General features: G+C 43.1%; 1 protein-coding gene across 10 annotated transcripts in view; it reads left to right on the forward strand.

Moving 5' to 3' along the window:
* Positions 1 to 12,809, forward strand: part of PROM1 (prominin 1) — a 130,841-nt gene that overhangs the window by 60,683 nt on the left and 57,349 nt on the right. For all 10 annotated transcript variants that reach the window (XM_058300656.2, XM_071217197.1, XM_058300665.2 and 7 more), the window contains exons 3-4: positions 2,649 to 2,704; positions 11,611 to 11,816. In XM_058300656.2, coding sequence (XP_058156639.1) covers positions 2,649 to 2,704; positions 11,611 to 11,816 — 262 coding nt within the window. The remainder of the gene's footprint in view (positions 1 to 2,648; positions 2,705 to 11,610; positions 11,817 to 12,809) is intronic.

Genomic DNA, 12,809 nt, shown 5'->3' on the forward strand with positions numbered 1-12,809 from the left:
GGCAATAATACATCTTGTCATTTCCTCTTGTGAAGTTATAGGCTCCACTTCCTTCATTTTAGACACAGTACCTACTAGATACCAAGTCTGAATAACCGTGGTTTGTTGCTCAGTTGTTCTTTCAAGTGAAAATGGTGTTCTGTGAAAAACTATAGCTAGTTTAGCTCATAACTCAAAACAGCTGTACAGGTGCTTTTTCTCAAAATAGCTGTCAAACTTAAGCTTAGTGAAGAAGTATTTTATGCATACTTTCCATTTTGTTACACAGGAAAATTAAAATATGTACTCTTTTTAATTTTGAAAAATTTGAGATAATTTCAGTCTTACAGGACAGTTGCAAAAAAATGCAAACCCTGTACAGAGAACTCCAACATACCCTCTATTCAGACGCTCAGATCTACTAATTTTAACATTTTGCCACCTTTGCCCTTTCTTTTCTTTCTCTTTCTTTCTCTCTCCCTGTCCTTCTCCCTCTTTCTTTTTCTCTTTTTCTCTTTTTCTCTTTCTCTTTCTTTTCTGTCTTTCTGTTATCTATCTTTTGAACATTTGAGAGCAGGTTGTACACATTATACTCCTGAAATAGTGGCCAAAAAGAACAATGTGTCTCCTCTCCACTTATCACTTAGAACATATCTAAATCCCTTCCTGTGGTGATAAAGGCAAACACTGAGGGCCTGCGGTGTGCCAGGCCTGTCCTAGTTGATTGTCATGTACTATCTCATTCTACCTGCACAGCAGCCCTCTGAGAGCAGGGACTCCTGTCACTCCCACTTTGCAGACAAGGATGCTTGTGGGTAAATTGCTCGTGTATGATTACACACCCTGTAAGTGGTGGAGCTTGGACTTCAGTCTAACTCCCGAGTAGCTCCAGATCCTAGGTACATCATAATATGAACATCACCTGTGTAATTAAAGATATCTTACTAAGTGGATGCCTCTCAAGGTTTCTTTCTTTTCAATGCAGCAGTGGATCCTCTCACTGCTATTTTAAATGAAGTTAAAGGAGGCCAAAGCGAAGCCGCAGAAGGGAGGAGACCTGTGGGGTTGGGCAGGCTTAGGCCCTAGGTAGCACCCAAGGTCCCTGGGAGGACCTGTGGGTTCCCAGATTACCTTCCAGTTGGCAGATCCCTGCTCTTGCAGCGCAGGATTTAATGGTCTGCTCCAAGTATCTGCGCTGTACACTTTGGGAGTTGTTTGCCAGAAAGTCCTTTAAGGAAGTGGCTTCCTTTGCTTCCTGGCCCATCTATCTGAACTTCTTTGCTTTAAAAGGGGAGTCACCCCATAGGGGGTACCCTCCAGATGTGCAGGCGACAGCTGTGGCCTCTCAGGATGGCTGTGCTAGGATGAGAGGCAAAGTGTGTGCAGCCAGGCAGGAGAGGGAGACTTTGGTCTGGGCCTCCGTCTGGCCGCCTCTCAAATCCCTGTGTGATTTTGGGCAAGCTGCTTTCCCTGCTGCGCCTCAGTTGCCTCATATGGTTCCTGCATTGGTGTATCAGAATAAGAGATGCCTCTTCAACTTTTTTTGGGTCACAAACCTCTGCGAGAATTTGAAAATGGCCTACGTGTACATGTATGGAAAAGTCCAGTCATGCTGGCAGGTCAGGGTCTTCATGTACAGCTTGAGGGTGGGAGGGAGGATTTGCCATTGAAGAACTCTTGGATTAGGCTAATTTTGTAAAATATTATGTAAAATGCTATGTAAAGGTGGAGTTATTAGAAAATGAATTACTGATTAAAAATTCTAACAAATTGTAAAACCATACACTTTGAAGAATGTAATAGACAAAGATTAGAAAATATCTACATTCTCAAATTTCTTAAAGAATATGTTATACATATAACTAATAAATGCAAAGTTTCCTACACACGCAAAAATGAATTGCATTTGTGGTTTCAAGTAATTCAGAGTTAGCTATTTGAAAATAATACTTTATCAGTATGTTTTTTTTAACGTTTTATTTTTTATTTATTTCTCTTCCCTTCCCCTGCCCCCCCCCCCCCCAGTTGTCTGCTCTCTGTGTCCATTCGCTGTGTGTTCTTCTGTGACCACTTCTATCCTTATCAGCAGCACCAGGAATCTGTGTTTCTTTTCGTTGCATCATCTTGCTGTGTCAGCTCTCCATGTGTGCGGCACCATTCTTGGGCAGGCTGCACTTTCTTTTGCACTGGGCAGCTCTCCTTACGGGTGCACTCCTTGCGCATGGGGCTCCCCTACGCAGGGGACACCCCTGCATGGCAGGGCATTCCTTGCACACATCAGCACTGAGCATGGGTCAGCTCCATACGGGTCAAGGAGGCCCGGGGTTTGAACCGCGGACCTCCCATGTGGTAGATGGACACCCCATCCATTGGGCCAAGTCTGCTTCCCTATCAGTATGTTTTAATGAAGTGTATGTGGCTTGCTGGTAAATATTAAGGTTTGTTTTAATAAATGGAGAACTCTTAAAAAACGGTAACCCTCTAATTCTGCTGGCAAAATCTCACATCAAAAATATTTGTCCTTTATTCTTTGCTTCTGGTGAGAGCCTCATTAACTTAATTGCCTACCTACATTAAAAAATCAGGAAAAAAATAACTCTAAATAGAGGTAAAAATAATGCATTTTATATTTCTACCAAAAAATTATTTTGTGTCTTTTTTGTTTCCAGATATTTTGAGAAAAATTATACAAAAGAAGTTTGACCCCTCAACTGATTATAAGGAGGTAATGTTTATTATTATAAATATTATTTTAAATAATAGTATGAGAAAAATTTTGACTGACTTGAAAGTAAATCCTTAAAACAAGTGCTTATTTTATTTGTGATTTTAATAATCTTTTTTGACTAAGAACTTTTTTGAAATATTGACACACCCTGTCAATCTCATTTGAACTACAACAGAAATTTCAGAAGTAGAGGTTAGAGAAACATTAACCTTTCAGGCTATACATTATATAAAAACTAAATCTTCTAAAAGAAATATTCTACTTTTTTTTTTCCTTACTTAAGGGAGGAGAATCCCCTAACTAATCAGAATTTTTAAGAAATCCCTGGCAAGAATATATTTTTGTTTTAAAGGGATTAAAGAGTAGCTTCACAGGTGAGCACTGTTTTTTGAGTGCCTGCTAGATACAGAAGGGCCAGGCAGATGATTAAGATAATCCTTGGTTTTGGATAGCTAAGAGCCATCTGGTAGAGACAGTGCCTAATTATTTAAAGAAGGAGAACAGAAATAGATCTATAAGTAATGTGCACAGTAGTGTAGAGAAAAATACGTAGCTGTGACCACAAGCTCTTCAGAGAGGACATGACTTTGGGGCTTGTCACAAAGGATAAGCAGGGTTGGAACAGGTGGGGAAGGGGCCCTTCTGGGCCATCCAGGCTGTGGGAACCATGTGCCCAAAGAAGAGAGCAAGCCCATGGCCAAGAGAGCGGATGAGGGAGAGGAAGGAAAGGGAGGTTAGGGCCAGAACACGGGAGGGCCTTGAACGCCTTGCTAAAGTGAGTGGATGGTATTTTCTGAAAGTACCAAGACAGTTTGCATGTCTCTGCTGATTAACCCAAGTGCTGCTGATTCACTCAGTTTGCTTCTGTATCTGTCTGTCTAACTAGCAGAATGTGTTCCTTGGAGTCTGGTTTATTATGAGTGTATGTTGCCAGTGAGACAGATGTTTGAGGCATTGAATGGAGGATAATAAAACCAGTTTGGTCTCTGCCAGCTTCCTGGTACTGCAGGGTAAGGCCGGTTGGTTCCTCCTTTTCCTGGTGTGATGATGGTTATCAAGGTAATGTTACAACCCAGCTTTAGGGGGTCATTCTTTCATTGGACTTTGAGTGTTCTGGTGGGTGTGAGGACAGTGTGCTGGGAGAGCGGGTAACTCCCAGGAACTATTTACCTCTGACGCCATGCTTACGAACGGCATCATCATATCCCTAATCTGCAATAAAATGATATTCTAGAGAAAAGGAACACAGAAGCCAAGAAGGAAAGCCTTCTCTAAAAGCCTCTGACATTGGGCAACAGGGAAGACTATACAAAGATAATGGACTAGCTGCTCCCCAGTGCTTCAGGTCTTCCTTTACTGTGGAAACAGTTTCATTCTTAAACACTACTGGCTTCATTTATATCTCCCAAATATAATTGCCCATATCTGCCTGCATCCTTGGGCAGAATAAAATGATTAAAATTAACATGTCATTTGCCATCTGGCCCGAATGCTGGCTAGTTCCACTAAGGAATGGGCAGGGTAGTGGGTAATGCTTCAGTTGAGTCTGAGGCTCGGAGGATGACGTTTTGAGAACATGAGGTGATTCTGAAAAGCCTGGGAGGTATGAGCTGGAGCTGAGCCACTGCCATCTATGGCAGAATTTTCAGTTGGAAAAGTCCTTCATAGTTAGGCTAGCATTAGTTAGCCCCTCAACACTTGGGGCTCCCTGGTTCCTGATTTTCTCTTTGCCTTGGAGTGCCTTTCCAAATGGATAAAAACCATTGATGTGGCAGTGAACCCAAGAGAGGATATGGAGCTGAGCTCACCTGAGTGAACACAAATCTTACCTTGGATGCAGGACTTAAGGAAGAGGGACAGTAGGTAAGCAAAGACACCAAAGAGACCAGGCCATCTTAGGTGGAGTTTTCTGATCTGCTTTAGTCTGATAAGTGCTGGTGTCTTAGTTTGGATTTCCCCTGAAGCAGACCCTGAGTCCTTGATAAAGGCAAGCCATTTATTTGGGAGAAGCGGAGGAGAATACCAGGCCTGGGTGAGAATTGACAGAGATAAGGAGCACAGCCTGGGAATGTGTGCCACAGGGCAGTGGAGCTTATCCGGTAAAGGAGCCTTGGAAAACTGAGCAAGGCTCAGAATTAACTCAGTTAACCCAGGGTAGGATGAGAGAGCTGGTATACCAAGATCCAAAAGGCAGTTGTTAAAGGTTGCTTGGGGGGTGGGAGACTGTTAATTCTCTAGATACTGCTGATCTGCCATGGTTCTGGAAAAAAGCCCTCGAGCACCGGAGCATAAAATATCAGTTGTTAGGCAATGAGTGAGGCCTGAGAGGTATGGGTGTCAACAGCATCAACAGTTACACAAGGTGAAATCACCCTGGATTGGAGTCTTCCCAGCTCTTATTATGCGAACTCATCTTCTGGTGAACTCTCTGATGGCCATGGTTGGAGGCTGTTTCACTGAAGTCTTTCTTCATAGGGAGTTTAGTCATGGAGACCTTTTGTTCCAAGGGGTGGCCTCAACTTTGGAAGGGAAATATGATACCTTTTCACAGAACTTCTGTTTGTACTGAGCTGAAAGGTAAAAAGTAGTAGTACTTTAAGGTCCTCGGACCCTTTCTATTCTCTGCCATTAAAGAAAAAAAGCAACAAACTTTCTCTCTTTTGTGTAATATATTCATTTAATCCGCATCTACTGAGTCCCTGCTAGGAGCAATGCACAATGGGAAATACAAGCATTCCAAAACACACCCTCTTTCTCCAGGAACTCCCAGTTGGTGCAGGGAAGGGCACGGGACAAGATGAGTATGGATCATGAAACTCCCTGTGGAGCGGGGATGCATGTCCTGTACGATCTGAAAAGGGCCATGGAGGAAGGCACACTTGCACTTGGGGAAATCAAGAAAGATGCCATGGTGGGGCTGGCATTTAAGCTGAGAATTTAAGGGCCAGTAGAGTAAATGTGAAATAAAACCTTACTTCCATTTGAAGACCCTTAGCTCAAAACACAAAGCTTCTCCATGGCTTCTTAGAGCATGTTCTTAAGGTATCACCTTGCCCTCAGTAATAATAAGATCCGCTGTTTCTTGAGCATCCACCCTATGCCAGGCAGTGGATTGGAAGCTTTATATTATTTCTGATCCTCACAATGACACCACCCGAGGAGGAAGTATTTCTGCCATTTTAGGTGTGGGAAACCTAGAGTCCTCCAGTGGCTAAATGACAAAGCTGAGATTTGTACCCAGACTGTCTAGCACTGAACCAACAAATGCACCACTAACCAGTTAGGCTCCTTCTAGGTGGTCCTAAGGAGGCTCATTTGGAAGAAACAGGTATCTTAAGCTGTGTGCAAAGAGTGGGACAGCCTCCGTGTTGCACGTTTCATGAATTAAGCCACAGAATATTCCAGTGGGGAATTACCTCTGGGTGGAAATGGTCGCATCCCCAGTTGCACTCTTCTCCCTTGTGACCGAATTGCCAGTTTGCTAAGGAAGATTACTTGGACTGAATGCAGTGGTCTGCGAATAGGTCTATCTGAGCATGACTCTTTCACCATTGATTTCAGAGAACACTTGACAGATTCTAGAACAGGGACAGTGATGCACTTAGGTGAGGGTTGGGGCCATCAGGAAAGAATTAAGACGTGGAGTTACAGACCTATGAGAAAACATGAGGACTGACAGATGAAGCTTACAGAGATCCAGGAAACTATTCTAGTAAACATAGTTTCCTAGTAGAGGAATGAGAGCTCTAGTGCTTCTATAGCATATGACATGTACCCACATCGTACCAATATTAACTTGTTTAGTCTTCACAGGAGACATTCAGCAACCATTGACTGCATGCTACTGTGGGACAAGCCCTGTGCAAAAGGTCCAGAGTCATTGGGCCAGCCACTCCCAGATTCTCCACCCTTGCACGACATTGCACGACCCACCTCAGGTGCTCATCTGGGGATTCTATAGGGAAATGCTCTCAGCTTAGTGCTGGTCAAGTAGTGGCTGCCCAGTTAAATGAAAGGACATACTTCTTATCTCCACAGGATGAATAGTTAGGGGCAATTAGGCAGATAACTTAGGATGTCTTCCCACAGATGACCCGTGGATGTCACCCACACCTCTAGAACCCTTCCCAGGGGAGAGTTCCAGCAACCCTTGCCTTCGTTTCACTCTGCAAATCACTGCTAGGAGGAATTGGAATTTCCTTGTGATAACTTCCTGAATTAATGGTTTAGCTTCACTCTTACCTCCTGGTTGTCTCTCCTCTGAGTTGAGCTGGTTGCCACGGTCCTCATTTCATTTTTCAGTTGCTTCCCTTCCCATCCTGGAAACTACCCCTGGGGGCAGGTGCAGGCTTGCAGGGCCCCTCCCTGCTGCCTGTAATGCCCTGACAAATGCTAACTCGATTTGCCCCGTGAATGCCAGCTCTTCATTACAAGGGGCTTTGCGATGGCCGGATCTCGCCCTCCCTGTCTGCGCAAGGTAAGTGAACTAGTTGCTCATTTCCTCCTCTCGCAGAGGGAGACAACACGCTGCCCGTTTGCACCTTTCGCCGCGTGCAGAGTACATTCTGAGGGTAGCAGAAAGCATTTAGGTGAATGCCAGCGTGATAGAGTGCATGCCTGAGAGTCCCTGGCCTTGGCTCACGGGAGCTCAGGGCTAAGAGTAGTTAATACTGACGTGCCTAGGGCATCACTCTGCAGGCACCAGTCTCAGTGCTTCATTGGTATTAACTCCCATCGTACACATTAAATGATACAAGCAAAGCCCTTAGAAAAGAATACTGCATATGCCGTGTTTGGTGTCACAACAAGGCATCCTTGAGAGCCGCATCGGGAAGGTGAAGGAGGCACAGACTAGCCTCGGCCTCCAGGCCGTGGCCTGTGCCCAGAGATTCAGGTGGAGCTGGGTGTGGGTGTGTTCTAAAAACTCCGTGGGGGGATCGTAGGGGGCAGTCAAGTGTGGAGAATCACAGGCATTAGGTGACAGAGCCAGGATTCAAACTGCCGCACTGCACGGATAATGAACTTCTAGTACCTGGGTGGCAACCAGCCAGGAAAGGAAAAAATGTCCCGAGTGCTGTTGGAGCGTGTGTTGTTGCCCCAGCAGGCGTAGCAGCCCCGCTGACGCTTGAGTGGGAAGAATGAAGCACAGAAGGATCAGCTGATCGGTGTAGTTACAGGAGGTTCTATGTGGCCACAGGCTGGAATGACCAGCCCGGGTAACCAAGGGCATGTTGCCCAAACTTCCCTGATCGCACCTGTCACACGGGCCTCCTTTAAAGACAGTCCAGATCTCCTGACTCTCAGGCTCTAGGGCCTGGGCCTGGAAATCAGCGTTTTTAACACACCCTGAGAGATGCTTATGGTGGGCGAGCTCGGAAACCTGGGCCCTTGGTGACCACAGGCCTGCGGGCCCCTGCCCAAGAAGGAAGCCCAGGGGCCATTCAAGTTTGTGTATGAGAATTGCCTCACCAGCAGTTTAAAAGTCATTAGTGTCGCAAACATCGTTCTTTGCCATCATAGAGTGTCTGCCATCTCAGGCAGTAGTTTCTGGACTTTTGGATTTCCTGGACCAGAAAATTTTCAGAAAAGTACTCTGGGGAATAATACAGAATCCACTAATTTTATTTTGCCATATAAGGACCTTTAAAATCAACCATCAAAATGGCTTTGTTCCCCTTTGTACCCATGACCTAACTCCCCTCCCCTGCCAAAAAGGACCATGTTCTAATGTGAGCAAATCTAGCTCAATGGGAAATTTCATTGCGTCTTTTTTTTCCTCCCTTCACTGCTGGTTGGTCTGTCCTTATCACTAACCAGCCCCCATCTCTGGACCACAGTTTAGGAACCATTGGTCCAAGAGAGGTGTTCCCACTCGTTCAGGTCATTAGGTTATCTGACTCTGACTGGGCACCTGTGGCATGCCAAGCCCCGTACTGGTTTCTTGGGGGTGAATGGTGACAGCCCTGGTTTCTTGTCTGCCTGGCACTTACAGTGTTTCAGGAAATGTTCCCAGGGGAGGCAGTTACTCTAAGGGGGCTGAGTGCTAGCAGGGGCAAGTATGGGTTTCCGTTCTTTGGAGCTCCCTAGAGATGGGTGTACACCACTTTTTTTTTTTTTTTTTAAATTAAGACGAGCTTCCTGGAGAAGTGCTGTCCAAACTTAGACTTGAGTTTAGTCAGGTGAAGAGTGATGGGAATAATGTTCTAGGCAAAGAGGCAGCTTTGGGGAGTGGGGAGAGAACATAAAGCACTCTGGGCACACAAAAACATTCAGAATGGTCTACAAGAGTGGAGGAATGAAGCTTGGAGGACATGATATAGGACCACATCAAGATGTATGGATTAAAATGGTGGGAATCCACTGAACACTAACTATTAAGGAAGAGAATGACTCCAATAGAGTTTTGTGTTAGAAAGGACACTTGGGAAGATTTTGTTTTGGGCTCTGGGATTCTAGGTAGTGCCTGATTCTCCATTTTATGGATGACATGGTTAATGTTGAGTATTTGTAACGTTCCTTCTAATTCCCATATCCATAACTGGTTTGTGTACTGATTAAGAATGAAAAGAAATCCGAATATAAATTCAAATGTAAATTCTAAAACTAGACCATACCCAAACCACTGTTTCTCTCTAATTAAACATTCAGGTTTTCTGTTCCTTCCTTGTATCTCTCCTCTTGTTACTATCACTTGACTTTCTTCTTGTGGGATATGAACATTTTCAGTTGTAGTTACTCACAGGCCTTTTTCTCTTTTCTTGATGCATGCTGCCTCTGCGCTACCCAAACTCCTCAACTGCCTTGCCTCCCACAGCCAGAAAGTGTAGTCTTGACCCTGAAGGTAAATTCCTTTGTCTCTTACTGTTTCACATTGCTCTTTGTCTTAAACTAGTGAATAGCAATAGTTTTGCTAGAACTTTCTGTTCTTCACTGTCGTCTTCCCTGTGATGGTTTTTTATATTATTCATTGCATTTTTGTCTGCCATCATCTTTAATCTTCCTTTTTTGTTTTAAATTCTCACCTATGAATAGTCACACTTTTCTGTAAATTTAAATTTTGATCTTATCTTCACCATAATCTCCAAAGCAATACAGAGTTCTTTGTGTACCAGGAAAATAATTTAGGGACAGCTAGACTTTGGCTAGATGTCAGCCCAGAAGAATTCTGGAAATGATGTCTCTTCTTCCTGTTACTGTCTTACCTGGTATTTAGTCACTAACATTGGAAAGAGTGTGTGTACATTTTAATCTTTGTCTAGGAGCTAAAGTGATATTAAATGGTTAAATGTTAAACCATTTAAGTATACTTTCCTAGTTTTGGGCTCAGGGCCACCTGGGGTTCAGCAAGGATTTAAATTCTCTTTAAAATATTGAATAATTTAGATTATTTTCTGAGAAGTGATAATATCTAAGTAAGAGTTCAGAGTATCTGGAATGATGTTTGTCCTCAGGGAGGGTTAAAAATGGCCAGCCAGAAATGATTCTTCATGGACATTTGGGAGGTGGGTTAGTTTAAGCAGTTTAAGCAGGAACCTGAACTGGATGAATGGCAGCTCAGCCAGTTTTTTAATTTTATTTTTTAAGCACTTTAATCTTAATATCAAAAGTAATATTTGAGTACCACATGTACCTGACTTAATATACTGTTAAGCATTTGCTCATAGATTTAGCTATTATTTAGTGAATATTTACTGTGTGCTAGCTTTTACTTAGCTAGTTTCTTCACATAAATCATTTAATTAACTATTCCTCACGATATTCTTATGAGGCTAATACTAATATAACATTTTCCAGTTTAGGGAACAAGAAGCTCCCTGCAGGCTTTGAAAGCAGGTCTTCTGACTCCAATTTCAGTTACCTCTTCCAAGACATCAGACCTGCCTCTAAGACCAAAACGTGTGCTTTGTCTGATTTTGCTCAGCTTGGCTTCAGAATCCAGCGCTCATCTGGCTTGTCCATTAGTTGCAAACTGCCAACCTCTACTTTTCAGCCATTTTAAAAATAAATTCCTTACTTTAAAGAAATGCAGGAATTGAAATGAGATCAAGTTTCATCATCCAGTTGCATTAACTTGCATTTATCCCTTGAATAAAGCCAGCAGGGAATAGGAAAAGATGGTTTAGTCACATGATGGTATCCAGAAGTTGTGCTGGCTCCTAAGAATGTAGGAGTTGGCTCAGCCCTGGGCTGCTGAGCCCAGCACTTTCCTGGGAATAAGACCTCACAGGCATGGTGTGAGATGTGCTGTTTATTAAGTGTCTCCTATGTGCCTGGTACTTTCTTTGGATGCGACTGGTCGTACATTATCTCTAATCCTCACAGTGACTTTATGAGGTACATGTTATCTTTTCCAGTTCATGGATGGGAGCTGAATGAGTGACCTGTGCTTAAATGTCTAACTCTGTGTCTGAACCTTTTTCTACATTTAGGCATATTGCAGATTCTTTTGTAATTATGGCTTTGTCATACTAATTGATTCGCTCTAAACTGCTTTGAATCCAAAATAATCCCTACTGGTCTCTTTCCGGTGAAAAGCACCCTATAGGTGAATTATTCATTATGTAAACACCTGTACCAAAAGGTATTAAACACATAAAAACAAGTAAAATACAGGCACGTACCTGTATTGAAATGAAATCGTTTGTAACTTGGTCATTTTCTTTAGGTTGAAGAAAGGGAGTAACCTCTTAGTCCCATATTCTGATATCTCAATTTGCTGCTTCCTTCTGCTTCAAGAAGGAATTGCAAAATGGCAAATAAAAACTATACACACACAAACACACACACACATTAAGATACAACTCATGACGGTAAGCAGGTAAAAAAAGGAAATGTGCACTGTGGAACATTCTGCCTGTCATTTTCTGTTATAATATCTGCTGTCTCCTCTGTTTGCTTTGCAGGTTGTCTACTATGAATTAGGGCTTCTTATTTGTGCTGTCCTGGGATTGCTCTTTGTTATTCTGATGCCTCTGGTGGGATGTTGCTTTTGTCTGTGTCGTTGCTGTAACAACTGTGGCGGAGAAATGCACCAGCGACAGAAGAAAAATGGACTCTTCCTGAAGAAATGTTTTACAGTTTCCCTCTTGGTGATTTGTGTATTAATAAGGCAAGTAGAATCTTGGACAAGACCTGGTTGTGTTTCAGGTCAATGAGGAATGCCTCACATTTTAACTGTTATGCCCATGAGTTTAACACAAAACCAAATAGTAAAAAACAAAAGAAAAGTGAAAACAAAAGAACAAAACCACTTGTCTAAGATGGTTCACCAGATTTCACTACAGCCAGAAGTTAGCATTGTAATTAAGTTGCGCCAACTTAACTGATAAGCTATCCTCTTGCGTAGCTGCTTGGAGGAGGGAGACATGCAGGAACGCAGAGCAGTATTTGCTGTTTGATTTGTGGGTCCAAAGGAATATTCAAGAATGGTGTAGTCCCTGAATTTGGAAACTTGAGAAAAATGTAGAATGGAATTAACTTTCTAATAATAAAACTGGATTTCTTGAATTTGCTGTTATGACACTCCCCTCTCTCGAAGCCTGGTTTAAGCTGTTTCTGTTGCAGGTCTTACAGCTCTTCCAGTTGACCAGCAGATCAGAAAGACACTGCTTTTAGGACAATGATGTTTTGTTGAGTCCAAATCGGATTCCTTGGCTGAGGAATGTGTACCGTGGTGTTGGTCCCCTTGGTGTAACACCTGGTCCTTGCTGCCCATTTCCTCATTCACTCAACCAGCATTTTATTTAGCAACAGGCATAAAGCACCTACTATGTGCATCATGCTGACCCTGAAGGAAATACAGACAAGGGTACTGACAGCATCCTCCATATATTTCATCCAAGCACCGCATTTGCTTGCTTGGTAGCAGTGAGAATAAGATTTTTCACCCTTTGCTAAGTACATGATACTTGGGAATTTAAGCACAAGTAAGGATTATCAGTTGAAGATCCTGCTGCAAACCTGAGAAGAAAGCCCTTTAAGTGTATCCATTTCAGTTCAGCTCAACAAGAGCTTCCTTGGTGTCCAGAAGTGGCCAACTCTGCACCTGTCTTTAAACAGCTAATTATTTGCTTAGGGTATTAACATCTCCTCATCTGTGATA

This window comes from Dasypus novemcinctus, chromosome 1, assembly GCF_030445035.2.
Source record: "Dasypus novemcinctus isolate mDasNov1 chromosome 1, mDasNov1.1.hap2, whole genome shotgun sequence".
NCBI classification, from domain to species: Eukaryota; Metazoa; Chordata; class Mammalia; order Cingulata; family Dasypodidae; genus Dasypus; species Dasypus novemcinctus.